General features: G+C 45.8%; 1 protein-coding gene across 1 annotated transcript in view; it reads right to left on the reverse strand.

The window, feature by feature from the left end:
- TLN2 (talin 2) overlaps positions 1–17,248 on the reverse strand; it is a 438,961-nt gene that overhangs the window by 99,924 nt on the left and 321,789 nt on the right. Inside the window, exons 30-36 of the mRNA XM_019441905.2 lie at positions 16,755–16,874; positions 15,541–15,738; positions 14,344–14,483; positions 7,332–7,425; positions 5,351–5,440; positions 3,348–3,470; positions 1,717–1,860 (exon numbers count right to left, since the gene is read on the reverse strand). Of these exons, the coding sequence (XP_019297450.1) occupies positions 1,717–1,860; positions 3,348–3,470; positions 5,351–5,440; positions 7,332–7,425; positions 14,344–14,483; positions 15,541–15,738; positions 16,755–16,874 (909 nt within the window). The remainder of the gene's footprint in view (positions 1–1,716; positions 1,861–3,347; positions 3,471–5,350; positions 5,441–7,331; positions 7,426–14,343; positions 14,484–15,540; positions 15,739–16,754; positions 16,875–17,248) is intronic.

The raw sequence follows: 17,248 nt of genomic DNA on the forward strand, positions 1-17,248 counted from the left end.
CTCCAACATGTGCATCTAGCTCCACCGCCCCCAAGTCACTCCAAGAAAGCAGGGGACAAGAATTACTAAGCAAGAGAGAACGAACAAAAGGAAAGGAAGTGATGCTTCCTTACTGGGAGAGGGCTGGACTCCAGAGAGTCTTAAAGGAGATGCAGGCAGCTATGATTCATGACCCTTGGCCAGCCAAGAGGCAAATGGTCCAGGATCTAGGCCAGTGCTGCCCAACACGAGGAGAATGTGAACGACACGTGAAATTTTAAATTTTCTGGTAGCCTCATTAAAATAAGCAAAAGGGTGCCTGGGTGGCTCAGTTGGTTGAGTGCTGACTACGGCTCAGGTCATGATCTCAAAGTTCACGAGTTCGAGTCCCGATTCGGGCTTTGTGCTAATGGCTCAGAGCCTGGAGTCTGCTTCAGATTCTGTGTCTCCCTCTCTCTCTGCCCCTCCCCCACTCACACTCTCTCTCATAAATAAACATAAAAAAATTAAAATAAGTAGAGAAAACCAAGAGAAATTTATTTCGGTCGCTTATTTAACTTGATAGAGGCACAATATTTCATTTCACCAGGTAATCGATTTAAGAATTTGAGATTTTACAATCTTGTCATACCAAGTTTCAAGCTCCAGTGTGTATTTTACACTTACAGCCCACCACAACTTGGACTGGCCACGTTGCGAGTGCTTAATGGCCACAAGCAGCGCGTGGCCACCACACTGGAGCCCAGGTCTAGAGGAGGAAAATAAACATCAAGGTGTAATAGCTCCTTCTTCATGCACAGGTGGACTGTGGGCACCTGATTAAGGGGTCTGGGCCGGGCATCTTCCAGGCTCCACCCCCAACCCCAATGGCTCTTGTGAGTCACCTGATCCACTTGGCTGAATTTGGTAACACATCTTTGACCTTTATTGGACAGGTTGGGAGGTTAGGTGCCCTGATGCGTTCCACGCCAGCTCTCAGGCCTGCTATAGGTCAGAGGACCCCTCTATTGCCTCCTGAATGTAGGTCCTTCTCCAGCCTCAACTAGGCCTGTCTCAGGGTTCACAGTGGCTGTGGGACTCTCAGGCTGGCTCGGGGGCCCTACAGGCCAGGCCTTGTTTCTTCAGCACATGCAGCTTGAGTAAGTGAACAGGACTCCATGACACTTGAGTAAGGAGTGTTGCACGTATGGTCTAGTCCTAAAATGCCTCTGTGGGTCCTTAGTGTACTTTGGATTTGGATTCTGGCTCAGTACCACCGTCTCTGTGAAGTGAACCTTGACAGCCCCTCCGAGTTCATCCCCTGTTCCCCCGTGCATCCCTGGTGCTGTCATCACACCCCGACCATCCCATCTTCCAAACTTTATCCAGAAGAGTGGGTGCCAGGGCAGAGGGGATCAGGTCCTCGTGTTGACCCCTAGTGCTGAGCACAGAACGAGCACTCCACCTACGTCCTCTGACCGGAATGAAATCATGAGACTCCTGATGACTCTCTCAGTGATTACTTCACTCCTCCTGCCTCCAGTACCTCGTTTCAAAGCACTGACACACTGGCACACTCACCACATTTTGCAATATCCCCCTACCCCCTCACGCTCCTGAGTTGTTATTGGCAGTGCTGAGTTTACCTGACTTTGCGAGCTCCGAGAGAACAGTATTCTTTACTCGTTTCTCACAGTCTCCTACCCACCTAGGACAGCTTAAGGACTCACAGACCTCACACCCACGCCCCGTGGTTACCTGTGACGGGCTGCTGCCGGGGTCCACCAGGTTCTGGCATGCCATCTGGATGGCCTGGTTGGCCCTGGCAAACTGGATGGGGTCCACAAGGCCCTGGTGGCCCGCCTGGCTGTTTGGATCAGAGATGCCCACCAGGTATGCAGCCTGGAAACGGAGGAGGAAACCACAGCTCAGACTGTCTGTGTCCTACATGAGCCTGTAGGGGACGACGGCCTGGCAATGCAAATGTAGCATTCTCAGGGGCTCCTTAGTGCACGGTGGTCAGGGTAATCTCATCAGTGAGGGTTTAAGGATACATGGGCCGATGGTGGCAGGAGTCTTCTGTAGGCTTCTAGGAATGAAACCTCTCTGCGCCTAAGAAAGCCTAAAGAAGCTTTTCTATGGGTCATGAACAAGGATGAAGGCAGCCCTGTGTGCTGCTGGTAGCCATCTTATGAGCCTAAGGGCACCCAGTCTGTGTCGTGTGAAGCTGACTCTTTGACTGGAAGATGGGAGAAGCACAAGAAAGTGGGTGTAGACCAAAGGCATGAAGCTGCTAGGTCACTCAACCCTGGAGCCTGTCCTGCACAGAAGTTTCTGGTCTCACAGCCTAATGCATCCTTAGTGTTTAGGCTCGTATTTCCAATAGTAAGTAAGGAGAATGCGCAGGATGGCTCAAGAGGGCAAAAAAACCCAAAACCAAACAAACAAAAAAAGGCAGTATTTGCTCTCTAAGAGGACAAGAGGCTCTAAGAGAAGGTCTTCTCTTTAAAACCCTTTGGATGGGTTAGTCAAATCACAGGCAGACAATGAATCTGTGAGCGGGAATTTTAACCTTAAGTCATTTCCTGTGAGATTTGAGGGGCAAGATAATTTCATCCCCCAAACTAGGGAATATTTCCCTTTGGTTCAGTAAAATCTTTCAGGCTCAAGGTAATTGTCAAGAGACAAATCCTTCAAGGTAAATGCTGACAATTTTTGAAGCTTCAGTCACATGAGCCCAATAATTATCAGAGATGCACAGGACAGTTGAACAAAAGCAAGGAACATGCCCGATCACATCTTGGCAGGATGGTATCTAATTTTTTTCTCCCTCTGATCCTAAAAAGAGCATGACTAAGATTTTTGCATTTTTAAAGCTTCAGAGAGAATGTGAATTATGTAATACCCATTTGTTTTCTCCTCATAACAACTCATCTGTAAAAATGGTCTTCAACACACACACACACACACACACACACACACACACACACACACACACACAAATCTGGCCTCTGAACCCTTATGCTGGGTCTGCAGTGTTGCAGTGTCAGGGTCTCACTGTCCTTGCCAGGCTGCTCTGTTCCTGGGGGGGTAACTGGCTGATGTTTTGTCTAAATGCCCCAGCCATCACAGGAACCTCCGCCCTTACCATGGTTTCTATGATGGTGGTTGGAGAAGGAGCTGTGGCTGGAGCCCCCCCATGCCCCACTCTCCACAGGGATCTGGTACTCCCCTGCAGCTGGAGCTCCCCCATTCTCACCCCCCCCCACCCCCCCACCCCAGACATCTGATATTCCCGGTATCCACAATGTACCATGGGACACAAGCAAAGGACATAGGCCTTAAGGCTAGAAGGCCTGCATCATAGGGCCTGGGGGCCAGTCCCTTACCTGGGCTGCAGCCTCTGTCAACCCACAGAGGGCCTTGGACGCAATCCCCACACACTCCCCAAAGGCAGGGAGGTCCCCGGTCTTGGCGTTCTGTGAAATCCCTGCCATCGACTCGCCCAGAACCTACAAAACAACCAACCAGTGATACTCTCTGAGCTTAACATTCAAGGCCACTTCATTGACAGTATTTGCCATTATTTTTCTTTATTCACATTAAGAGGAGATTTAAGAGAATTCTATCATTTCTGTTCCATACAGAGAAGTGAATAATGAAAGTATGAACCTTTCATCTAAAAGTTACCTACATCTCAAAGAGACATAGTTAGAACACACGAATCAATAAAGTAAAATCTATATAGGGCATGCCACGAGTTAGTGGTCTAAACTGAGAACTGCTGGCTCCCAGAATATAAAAATCAGATATGTAAACTGTAGGTAGTCACACCCAGGAAGCAGAAGACATACTCTAGGTAATATTATTTACTTACTTATTGACAGCAAAATTTAAATATGCTTTTGTTAAAAAGTACACACATACACACACACACACACACACACACACAGATGGGTGATCTGAACACTAAGACTATTTCCTAATTTTTTAAGTATTTCCCCTTATTCTGAAAATCATTGATGTATTTTTTTCCCAGAGGTCTTTAAAATAACAGATAAAAGGGAATTTAATATTTAAAATCTAACCCAGAAAGGTCAAGCATCCTACAGAAAGTCACATAGAAGGCACATGGGCAGAGGCAGGACACCTGCCCCATATCTGGTGTTCTGTCTTCTCTGGGCCTCATCACGCCCCATGAGGACAGGTCCTAGTCTACTTTCCAGAGTCACAGATGGTGGAATGAAAAAAAAAAAAAAAAAAGAACTTCCCTAAAAATGCTTCGATATAGCAAACAGTCCAGTTTACATAAAGACTTGCAAAACAAAGAAGTTAGAAGGTATTGTTATGTGAGTTATTTTCCTTTCCATAACCCTGTATCTCTCTTTGAGGAAGAGTTTCTTTGGCTCAAGGTATATAAAACATATGCAGCCTGCCTAGGAAATCCATAATCCCATAAAGGATACTGGATGGAGCAAATTCTAGTCTCAACCCAATGCACAGCAAGCCAGTCCTGACATCACAACACAGATGTGTCCCCATGTCCCCAGAGCTAACATAAGACTGATGTAGACAAACACACACTTGTGCTCCAAGCACGAACTTGGCATTGCCAGCTGCTCATTATCTGTTTCTCTCACTTGTATTTCATTGTAATGTGGTTTTGAAGCATTCTTAACAACTCTGGTATTACCATCACAAGTTAGTGTTTCTCAACCTTTTAAGCCATCATTACTGGTCCACGGAGAAGTCTATTTAGCCTCCCCACCCGCAACTGCCACCCATATCCAAATAAATACTAAGAAATAAGATTCTGTTGAGCAAGGTTAAGGTTTAGCAGGGGGTGGGGACACAAACGACTGTATTATTTAGATGTTCCATTCCTCCTACCTCCCCCACAAAACTCCGAGTTTTTCAGTCCCCTTAAGAATGCATGCGATGAATGGATGGCAAAAAGAACACACAAGAGGGTCTCATAAAAGCCAAGGTTAACTGACAGGCTTTCCCCTGCAAGTTGGTCCCAAATGAAAGAAATCTATGATTCGACTCACCGTAAGACTCATCCACGATATGGTCTAATCATTGTATCTCAAAGTGTTATTGTCGGCCGCATTGGCAGGGACCTGGGGACTCGTCAGAAATGCACAATCTCAGCCCCACCTCAGATCTACTGAATCAGAAACTCGGGGGTAAGGTCCAGTAATCTGTGTTTAACAAGACCCTTAGGTGATTCTGAGGCACAGCCAAGTTTAAGAAGCATTTGAGCAAAGGGCTTCATGGTGAGGCTTCATGATGATGTAGTCACACAGAGTGGCTGCAGGCAGATACATACAAAACCATCTAGATTTTTCCCCACAATGAGGAGGAATGTTAACAGCACAGACAGCCTTACCTTGGAGTTTTCCATCACACTCTCAATGCAGTCAAAGTAAGAGAGGTCACTAACAGGTTCATTAGGATTGTCCAACATCCCCTTGACAGTCTACAGAAGAAAAACACAACTTCAAAAGCAAGCCAGTGTTACAGAATAAGAGAAATCCAACATCATATGAACTAACAACTTCCCCTCCCTACAGAGAATTCTGGTCATGATCACTCATGTCTCCAGATTCTTGAAAGGAATTTAAAGAGTTTTATCTGTGACTTCAGATTTTCCGCTGGCAACAAAAACATAGACGGCAAGGAGGAGGATGTCTCAGGTTAGCTTCGACAGAGAGGAGAGTCTCCTGTTCACACATTTGGAGGAGAATCATGGTATCCACAAAAGGGAGAGATTTTTTTCTTAAGAAAATCTAAAAGCTAATGCACGACAATAGTCAATTAGCACAATTTCTCTGCTGAATAATTCCAAGGAGTTTAAATTTCAAGGACACGTTAACTCATTTCTACTTCATGAGGAGAACCCTTAGTTTTCAGTTCTGGAAGCTTTTCATGAGTAGGCATGAAAGGTAACCCTTCCAAACTGTCCACTGAGATGGTTCACTTATTTTTAATTCACAAAATATAGAAAATATTCACTCCTGTTGAGGTATCCATCAAGGAGCCGGGTATGGGGCTTGCTCCTTTGTCTCCAGTCCAGTGAAAATCTTCGCTAGCTCTCAGATTGTAATTATCCCCGACACATACGAGGGAATTTTCCAGGGGAGGCGAGTCTGGGGATGTAGCCACCCAGCCTCCTCTCCAGTGAGGGAGAATGTACATTAGAACCCAGCAGCCTTTGCGGGCACAGCCAACAAAGACACCGTCGTTGAGTTACCAAGGATTGGGGACGTCATGGTGGGAACTGCTGAGTTACTAAGTTAAAGATCTCAGGAAAGAGGGCAGCATAAAGAAGTTCATTTCATTCAAGATCCTCCTCCCACTCTTCACACAATAAAAACTGTTTTAGTCACAGCAACCCTGAAAGAGTCCTAATTTTGGCAACCAAGGATACAGTGAAAGGACAGAGTATTTGCATCTGGGCCCACAGATCTTAGACCCAGCTCACATATCCTATCTGTGGATGTGAACAGACCAGGATAGGGCAGTAATCTACTCAATGTAGGGAACAGCCTCCACTGTTTTCAGAATGTTTTAGGCCAGTGGTAACAAGCCTCTTCTCACCTCCAGCTGTGCACCCTGGCCTATAGTCCCCAGCAGACTGGGCCTCGATCAAACCATGCAGAAGCATGGTGGTGTTCCCATGCTAATCATCCAGAAAACTAAAGGTACATGGGGTACAACCAACCCCTATCTATTGAGTTATCTCTTTGGCTGTTTCAATATAACGTGCGCTGCTTAGGACTGCTTTACATACAAGTAGGCACGTTGATTTTCCGTTTACCCACATACATGCTACAGGCAGACATGAATTCTCCATTATAAATAAACCCTGAGCCTGAATATAAATTGAAGAGCACCCACACTGTGTTCTGGGCCACTAGGGGTCCCGCCATCGCCTTGATCCTGTAATAGGTGTTACTTCTGGGTTTCCACTCATGTGCCCCCTACAGTGACTAACATAAAATGAATGGGAAAGTCATTTTTACTCAAAAAGAACATCTATCCAAGTTTCTCCCACCTGCCCCAGAGTAACAACTCCAAAACTTTTCAGGTGGAAAGTGCCCATCTTCAGCCTGCACCCAGGCCTCTTCCTATTTGAAATAGAGAATCCTTGAACAAATTAACCCTCATCCCAGTGGAAAAAGGGGAAGCAGAAATGATACTCCTACCAAATCTAATTTTGATTCCTTCCCACTCGGACTGAAACTCTGGCCCCAATAGTCTTCTAAGAAGGATATAGGGCAAGAACAGAGGAGAAGAAACTGACCCTTTCCAGAAAGGACAGAGAGCCACACACTCTTAAATCCCCAGCAGCCTTCACAGGGACTTACCTCGAGCTCCCGCAGGGCATTATCACATTCTTTCTGGCCAGGAGCTTGCTGGGTGCACAGCGTGATCAGCTGATTGATGCTCTCTGTCACAGCTCTGGGACAGAAACAGATAAAGGGTTTTGTTTTGTTCTGTGAATACCAACATTTCCCCAACAATGTTTTCTGGTTCACCAAAAATACAAGTAAATCACTGTCAAGGATGGGGTCCCAGGAGCCTCGGTGGCTCAGTCAGTTAAGTGTCTGACTTCGGCTCAGGTAGTGATCTCTCATGGTTTGTGGTTTCGAGCTCTGCGTCAGGCTCTGTGCTGACAGCTCAGAGCCTGGAGCCTGCTTTGGATTCCGTGTCTCTCTTTCTGCCCCTCCCCTGCTCAGGCTCTCTCTCTCTCCCCAAAATTAGTCAACATTCAAAAAAATTAAAGGATGGGGTCTCCATGCGGGCTCTTCTACAAGGCTCTGAATGACCAAAATAAACCACAACCAGGGAAGATAGAATGAGTGCCCCCACTCTGCCTGTAATTATTCATTTGATTTCCCTTTAAAGGGTACTAATAGTTATTTTAAGAAAGTAGGACTATCTTTTAACATATTCACAGGAAAGAATTTACAACCAAGTTGCAAATAGCAAAGAAATCATATTAACACTGTTTTAAAATATCCTTCATTAGCAGCCCATAAGGAATAAGATGATCTGAGCTAGGCTATTTGGGATAGTCTTTGTATCATTTGGAAGGTTTTATGTATCTTAAAACGTAGCGGGCATATAGTAAACTGTGCTTATAATTTTAAAATCTCTTCTTTCCATGAAATTCTACAAGATTTGCTACTTCCTAGAAGCTATCCCCAAATTATTGTTTAAAATAGCTCTTTTCTTTAACATTAACAGGAATTAAAGACTCGTGTGATTTTACACGTGTTTCTATTCTTCTTAGAACTTCAGAGGCAGCTCAGAGTTTTTTCTATATTGGCAAAGATTCCACCTCTCCCGGGCAGCCTATGCTTACCTCCTGCCGAGGTTAGGCCATGGATCATTTACAAAGACACAGTCCATTTTAATTTTTTAATAAGGTGTGAAATATGGGTCCACGTTCTTTTTCTGTGAGGGTGAGGGTGGCTTATGCAAGTCGAATTATTTCAGCACCCTTCACTGAAAATGGCTGTTCTTTCTGCATGGCCTTGCTTTTCTAATTTTGTGGACAATCCCTGGGCCTTATTTATGTGAGTCTACCTCTGGACCCTATTTCATTGACCTATGTGTCTAACCCTTTGCCAAAAGCACAATGTTTTTATCCTAAGTAAGTCTTAAAATTGAAAAGCCTGTGTTTTAGACACGAAAAAAACAGAGATGGGAGAGACTTCGCTAGGGGGATGCTACAAGGAGCAAAAACACTCAAACCCATGCCTATCTGCCTCCAAAGCCAGATCCACAACCATTTTTTTCCGTAGGATCATCACTGGTCTACACTCCGGCAGGCCCTCAATTCTCTTCATAGTTACTAACCACTGCAGCTAACTGGCAACTTAAAACAAACAAAAACAAAACAGCACACTTGCTGTTCATCATTAACGCGGCCTAATATAAAAGATGTCTCATTTTATTAAATTGGCTTTGCAGCTTCCCAGAGAATATCGCATTTGATGGACGATGATGTTGCCAATGCACAAAGGCAATCAGCTTAATTATTTGATGAGGAGATACTGCTTTGAATTTTAAATTTAGCTAGGGTGGATGGGAAGAGGAAAAAAACATTCCTGAACTCACAAAGGAATCCCAAAATAGTCTTTGTACGATGAACTCCAGCAATTCATTTATGTGGGGGGCAAGGTGTTTAATTAAGGTGTTGTAAGGAAGCAGCTGTGTTCTCCATGGTGCAAAGCCAACACAGAAACAACCGGGAGCAGGACAATCTAATTCTGGGCATCTTGGAGGGTGTGGTCCATGACGCCTTCTCTAGATGGGTCTCTCAGGGATCCAACGCCATGTTCCATGTGGCAGGCTTCAAGACATACTTCTGAGTGGACAGGTGGGCATGCAGGAGCATAACAAAGGGTACAGAATGCCCTTGACTGTGATGACATGATCATGTGGAGGATATTTCTACGTATCACACAAGCTTTCCATTTAGCTTATTTCTTTCCCTGTTTCCTGTTTATCTGCCTTTTTTTTTTTTAACCTAGTCTTCACATAAAGATTTTTTCCATTAAAAACTGTTGACGATTGATGAATCCAAAGAATACAGAGCTGTTTATTGTCCTATTGTTTTGACTATTTTTCAGATGTGAAAAATTTTCAAGTAAAAACTTGGGGTCAAAAAACACCAAGAGACCAAAGGTTTGTGATTGGATAATCCATACAGGTGCAGCACAGCACTGAGGTCTGAATGGTCCATGGCTAAGAAGCATGGTTTAGGTATTGTTTTTCCCAATTTTAGTCTGGATTAAAGAGTCCAATAATAAAATGAGTGGCCCAGAGGCAAACGGTTACACAGATTTGACAGTGATAAATAGTATTTGTAGGTTTCAAATTATAGCAGTGAGTTATAAGATCAAAGAATTGGAGGCACCCCAAATATGCAATGATAAAGGACTGACTCAATAAATGTATAGTCTACAAGAGAAATCTGGGTGCCCATTAAAGGTCATAATGTATAGGCCTAACCTGTAGTTTTTGTAATCTTTTTATGCAATTAAAAAAATGATTAAAGCTACACAGTTTTTTTTTTAAATACAAAAAAGTTAAATAGCCAAAATTCCACCATCTAGAAGTAGTGAGTGTTTCCTTGTATTTTGTTCTTTATCTAGGCATATCTAGCCATTCTCAGTTTTAGAAAAAAACTGAAATCCATAACCTCAGATGTTAAGACTCTCTAACCTACACATTGTTTAGTGTTTAGAGATACTGAATTGATTCAACTAGTTTGGGAGTTCTGGAGGGAAATTTTATTATTACTTTTTTCATGTTTATTTTAGTTCTGATAGAGAAAGATAGCAAAAGCGTGAGTGGGGGAGGGGCAGAGAGAGAGGGAGACACAGAATCTGAAGCAGGCTCCAGGCTCTGAGCTGTCAGCACAGAGCTTGATGCAGGGCTCTAACCCATGAACCAAGAGATCATGACCTGAGCCGAAGTCGCAGGCTCAAACGACTGAGCCACCCAGGCAGCCCGGAAATTTTAAACAGATAGGGAGATGTGCCAGCAGTAAGAAAGACAATCGACCAATTTGTGCTTTTGATGATCTGTTAAGCACAAATCATCTAATAAGGAGCTTGGCTGGGAAAACAGCAACATCAGACATTTCCCTTCCTTAAGCGACAGTGTCCTTAAGAAGGTGAGAAAGAGCCCCTAAATTCCACCTGTGCATATTCCCTGGTCCTGCTCTGCATAAGGCATGAGGATTAAAAAAAATAACAATGTAGTTTGTCTCTCTAGGAAACCAAGGTGATTGCAATCCGGTTGGAGAGGCAGGATAATGAACAGATAAGGCACAAAGAAGGTGAGCCAAAGGAAGCAGGGATGGGGATAGCACGTCAGACAGGATCCTGAACCTCCCAGAGGCCAGATACACTCTGGGCTCGCAGGCAGCACTGACAGAGGACACAGGTTCTTCAAGGAAGGGAGAGCTCCAGGGAGGCCACAGCAATCGGAGAAGTCAGGCCTGAGTGAGATCCGGATTTGGAAAAAGGAAACAGAACATTCTGGAGGAGACCAACACACGGCCTAGTTTATATTTTCCTATTTCATAGTGTGGAAGTGCTGCTTGCTGGGTGATCCTTTTTCACTGTGTCTGGAGACAGGAGGAAGCCTGCCTGGCAGGAACCTCAAAACAAAGGGCAGCCCAGGAAGAGGAATCACTCACAAAGTTCTAAGAAACCCTCAGGGGACAGGAAAACAGCTGAAAGACTGGCTGGGTCCCAAAGCTGGCAGTGGTGGGCGTAAAGTTTTCTCAGCTGGGAGTTGTCCTGGCCAGGGTGACTGTGGTGTGAGCAGTGATAGAGGGGAGGTGCTTAGAGGTATGATGTTCCCCCCACCTTTTGCAACTGCAACCTGGTTTTCCCTTTCTTTGGCTAAGTTCAGGGAGCATCAGACCAGCCCCTGGTCAGGGAAAAAGCTGATGAATGATTGACAAAGGGTTTCCAGCTCTACCCAATTCATCAGAGGAGAGTCTGAGCTCACCAACTATACAGGAAGAAGATAAACAAACTGGGCACTGAACAGAAAAGGACTTCATCCCCACTAAGTGTCAAAAACCAAAGGACTGGGCTCCTCAAATGCACCTGGGCTCTGATGCAGAATGGAGAACAAAGGAAAAGGTCATACTCAACTGCTCTTCCAGAGAAGAAAGAGTCTGGAGACCATAAAGAATACAGGATTCAAGGTTGCTGACCCAGGAGCAGGACAGGGCTGAGTTGGTCCAGGTCTGGGTCCTCACAATGGCATCTTTGGGGCTACTGTGTCATCCACATGACACACAGGCAGGGCTTGGTGTCTCAAGAATAGGGAGGGCAGTGGCAATAAGATATGTGGTTCTTAACTCCAAGGGCACTTACATGCAGGGTTGTTGCCAAGTCCAGATGGAAGGGGGTGAGCATGCTGTGTGTGTGTGTGCCCTCTGCTCTAACTCTACCAGGGCCATCCCGGTTGTATTCACGGTGTGAGCCCAGCATCCAAGGCTGGACCTAGCCCATAGCAGGCATCTGGGAAAAATCTGCTAGCTGAATGAATGAATGAATGAATGCATGCACCCCAGCTGTGCAGAGCTTTACCTCCAAAAGGGAGCTTGCCTGACTCAGGAAATCTGGCAGGAAGTTTCCACTGGGAAACCTCAAGGAGCACAGCTTCCCAACATGTGCCACAAAGCCAAGGACAATGTGCCAGCACAATCATTTCATGTGATGGTTTTAAAGCACGTACTTGGCTATGAAACCATCAGGCTGGGAACTCCCTGTCAACGCTGAAAGCCAGGACAGAGGCAAGGAAAGCTTTATCACCTGGTCTCCGGGGCCCTTCCTCAATGTCACCACCAGGGGGCCTTCAGACCCACAGAGCCAGGACAGCAGCAATATTCCTTGAGGGCCTGGGTTTCCTTCCTTATCTGGCTTTCAATTTACACTCTCCCCTTCTTCCCATAATTTAGGAAAGTGAACAGCGCGTTCTAAGTTGGAAACTATAATTTTGAAACGACGCAAAAAATTGAAGATAATGAAAAACGTCTGAGTTCGGATACCTGGAAACATCAGTTGCCTTATCCAAAGGGTCTTTGTAGGAAAAAGAGGAATCAAGAGAGGGTTTTATATGAGAAACAGCTGCTCAACAGAGGAGCCATCACTCCTTCCTTTCTCATCCCCTGCCTTCGGAGGGCACTCACTCACTGGCACAGTCACAAAGCCTAAGATGGAGGTGGGGAGAGGGGAGGGTTTTTTTCCCACTCCTAGTGGCTCTCACTATAGTTTGAAGCTAAAGTATATACACCTAAGGATAAGTGTTTTCAAGGGAAATTCTCTAAAATTATCTAATTGCCTCACCATCTGCCAAAAAAAAAAAAAAAAAAAGCACTACAAGCCAAGAGAGGACAAGACAGGTTTTAACCATTATCACCAAGATACCTTAATACTGAGAATGGACAAGAACCTAAGGATGATGTAGCACATACCCCCATTTTGCAGATGGGAAAGTTTAGGCAGGTTGAGCACTCCAGCCAATGTAACCAAGCGTGCCAAACATTCGAGCCTGGACTAGAATTCAGCTCTGACTCTGAACTTAGCTTGAAGAGACAGGCACTGGGCACCCAGGAGAAAGACATGAAAAAAACCAATAAGCAAGCAAAGTCAAGTTTAAAAAGAAAAACTGAGAAGCAGAATTCAAGCTATGCATTTTAAGAATCACTAATCTTCGGGGCGCCTGGGTGGCTTAGTCGGTTAAGTGTCTGACTTTGGCTCAGGTCATGATCTCGCGGTTCATGAGTTCAAGCCCCACGGCGGGCTCTGTGCTGACAGCTCAGAGCCTGGAGGCTGTTTCAGATTCTGTGTCTCCCTCTCTCTCTCTGACCCTCCCCTGTTCATGCTCTGTCTCTCTCTGTCTCAAAAATAAATGTTTAAAAAAAAAAAAAAGAATCACTAATCTTCACATTTTGAAAAGGCTTCCAATTATGCTATATATTCTAGTTGCCCACATCTCATCTGTTCCTGCTGTTAGCTTTCCTATGTATCAAGTTATGTCAAGGAATGCTACGAAAACATGCATGCCTACAGGACCAGAGAAACATGCAACACCCTACTCTCTTGGTTCAGGAAAATGAGTGTGGGTTTGCTTACACAAAATCTGCCTGGGCTGTCACTGCACTTTCTCCACGTACCAGCATTCAATCACCCGTTAGGGAGCCACAGTGGCCGTAGAACAGATGTTGTATTGTATTAACCGCTTCCTCGGGTGAAAACAACGGGAAAGCAGGACACGGACAACATCCCGAACTCAGGCTCACGTTTTAATATTTCTCCCCAAACAATTTACTCCCACCCGTACCCCATTCATCCTAAACTGGAGCCCTTCTGCAAGTGACAAACAGATTATGTTTAAATCCATCTAATTAACATCAATGCCAGGCACATAGTAAGCGCTCAAGAAATGTTGAAGGCGTCGTTGGCTGTTGTGGGCTTTTTGTACTTTGCAATATTTTCTCATTTTTTTTTTTCCAGTGGGCATATATTACATTCATAACCCCAAAGATATGACACTACTTTAAAAATGTGTATTTAAGCCATCATGTTTATAAATCAATGGGGGCCTGAAGCCTAAGCAAGCTGAAAGGCTGTAGAAGACAGAAGACCTCTTTAGTGGGGAAAAGCACATGAAAATAAGCCAGTTTAATCAAATGCCAGAGTCACGACTCTACCTCTGACAACAGAGAAACAGCACCTCGTCTCTGTTCAGCGACAGAAGCGCAGCAGGATGTCAGGCACGGCTCTACAACAGTGACATTATTTAAGCACACACGAAAGCACATTCTGTTTCCCTTCTTACCTTGCGGCAGCAGCCAGGAGATTTTTTGCATTGGGGGCTCCTGGATCTACAGAGAGAGATTTGGCAGCTAACAACAGCTTGCTGGATGCCATAGAGATATTCTTGAGGTTTCCAATCACTTGGATCTGGTCTTCTTTTGTCTGGAAAGTCAAAAGGAGGCAGAGTAATTAGGGACTGTCCATTTCTCCCGGGAGGCATTCAGAGAGCCAGGAGTACCATGTTCGAATGGAAGCAAGTTATGGAGACTGCATGTAGCCCGGTGAGTCTGCAGAGGCCTGAATGGTCGAGACGGTGCCCAGTGTCTACTCTCCCCCAAACAGATACCCTGACCAAGATGCACGCACCAGGACAGAAATCCAGCCCCAACTGGGTCAGCAGAGAGCTGTGCTGTCTCACAAGGGCAGGCATTAAAAGTGGGGGAGGGAAGGAGAGAGAGGGAGAGAGAGCACATGCACACCAGCTCACAGACCAGGCCAGGATTCCAGCATCCCGCTCAACAATGCTGGAGTTGTCGAGCAGCTCGTACATCTCGGCCTGGCACAAACGACTGCCACTGTCTAGATATTCAGAGCTGACTGCAGCCTAGAAGTTCCTGACTTGAGAGAAGTCTCATTTCTCACCTGGCTTACTTACCACCCGAGAAATAACCATTTGTAGATAACACAGCAAGCAACACCCCGGGGTGTCTCCTCTAGGCAGTTCACAGGAGCTCAAGAAAAAACAGCTTTGCAAGCTGACACCAGACCAGTCATGTCCCCTTGTTCTGAACAAGGGTTTTATCTGTTCATCTCAAGGAGGTAATTTTTAATCATTCGACACTTAGCATCAGACACAATCTCCTCAAATGGGCCCAGTGAACCTCAAACACAAGATTTCTCACCATATTATACGACCTATGAAGCACAGGACACAGAGCTGCCCTCCCTGCAAAAAGCAGAAATAAACCATGAACGCTGCTGCATGATCGTGGGAAAAGTTATCCGTCATCTCTAAGAAGCATTTCACACATAAGCTAATAGCATCTTTAGGAATGCCAGGCCTGTGAGGTCACAGAGTTTCCTAAGCAGCAGGAAAGAACGCATCGGTGTGGTCTGCTGACAGGTTCCCTATTCCTGTTTGTCCAGCGGGCCCTCAAGGGTGAACAGTCCATCAGAGGATAGGCGAGGGTCAACCCCAGTCAGCCACTGCCACACTCACCTGAGCCTGGCCTGCCATCTCAATGCCAGCATCCAGGAATTCATCGAAATCATCACTGAACTTCCCAGAGGCTGCGGCCAGCTCTCCGCTCTGGCCCCGGGTGGCATGGACCACTTCCCCAGCAGACTGGTTCAGATCAGCCGCAGCTTGGTTCAGTTCACTCTGGGCCTCCTGGAAAGGCTTCGTGCTTGGAGGTAACTGCAGGGGGAAGAAAGGCATGCTCCATAAGAAGTTTTACTTTGCGTGGTGGAAATGAGGAAGGCACCATGGAGGGAAGGAGGGCTCTCCAGGGATGCATTTCTGAGTCACCTAAATGAAAAGGCTCTGGTCTGAGCCCACCTATGTGAAGTATGACCTGTAACATACCAACGTTATTTCATTCACTGAAATTTACTTGAACACCTAGTCAATGCTAGACACAGTGGATTCGAATATGGTCTATCCTCAGGGGCTGTGGTCTCCTGAGTAGCAGAGCCAGGACTGACACGTGGGCAATCTGACTCCAGGATCCATGCTCTGAACCATCACTCTATTTCGGATGGAGCCTCTCAAAGCTTTAGCTTTCTAGAACACAAAAGCAGATGCTGTATTAAACCTCAAATCCTATTCTTCCAAATTAATAGCCACCAATTAGTAACCTTTGCTAACACAGCTTTTACGTGGACCAGAAGCATCACTGGCAGAATTGCCCTAAGTTCCAGAGAGGTTAGGGCTAGGCTCTATTAGTCATATTGCATACACGGCTTGCATAGCTGGTATGTGCCAGGCACCAGGCAGAGAAGGGTTGGATGAACCAAAGGCCCCCACTGAAAGGGGTGCCCAAAACAGCAAACAGGCTCCAAGATGCAGATCCTTAGACAGCTTGCTCTCTCAGTGAGTTCTGGACACACATGTCCCTCCACCACCTGCCTGTGACTGCCTGTGATGTCCTGATAACAAGTCAGATGATCACATACCCACCTTTCCTGTTTTCACCGGGAGGATACAAGAGCAAACAGCAACAAGGACTCAAAGCAAAAGTCAACTTGAAAAGCTCCGCCTGGGAACTTTGCTCATGTAAAAGCCAAACAAGGAAAGGCAAATTGAGAGGAAAAACAGGACTCCTAAAATGGAGGTTAGCTGCTCTGAGACCCCATGGAAAGGAGAAGACTCCTCTCACACCTACGGCGAGCCCAGTCCCCCAGGTGCCCCTTCTCAATGTAAAAACCTCTCACCGAGTCCACGAGCAGCTTCTTGCTGGACTCGCCAATGCTCTTCAAGGCCACGTCCACATCCTTCTGGCCAGGGAGACAATTCACGCAGTTATTCAAGGAGTGTGAGACGGCTTTGGCCACCTGAATACACGGAGGGAGAAAAGGTCTGTAAGAGAGTAGTTTCAGCGCTAACACTTGTGCAGATGTGCTGGGAACCAGCAGTGACAGTGCGCAGAGCTGAAAAGGATCGGGAAATTATCTGCCAGCATCCAGCTGACACTGTTTACCATTCAATCACCTCCTCTAGGCCTCTCACTGGGGTTAACATCCTGTCTTGGCAAAGGGTCTGACACGCTGATATAGTACATCTCGTGCGCACCCCATCACCAGGCTGTCACAGCTCTGTGACTCAAACACAGAACTCTCTAATATTACATCAGGTTCTACCACAAAGATATCCACTACCAAAAGAAACACAAAGAGCCCCCTTCCTGAGAGCCCTGTGGAGGCCACCA

This window comes from Panthera pardus, unplaced genomic scaffold (genome assembly GCF_024362965.1).
Source record: "Panthera pardus isolate Hobbes unplaced genomic scaffold, ASM2436296v1 HiC_scaffold_24, whole genome shotgun sequence".
Taxonomy (NCBI): domain Eukaryota; kingdom Metazoa; phylum Chordata; class Mammalia; order Carnivora; family Felidae; genus Panthera; species Panthera pardus.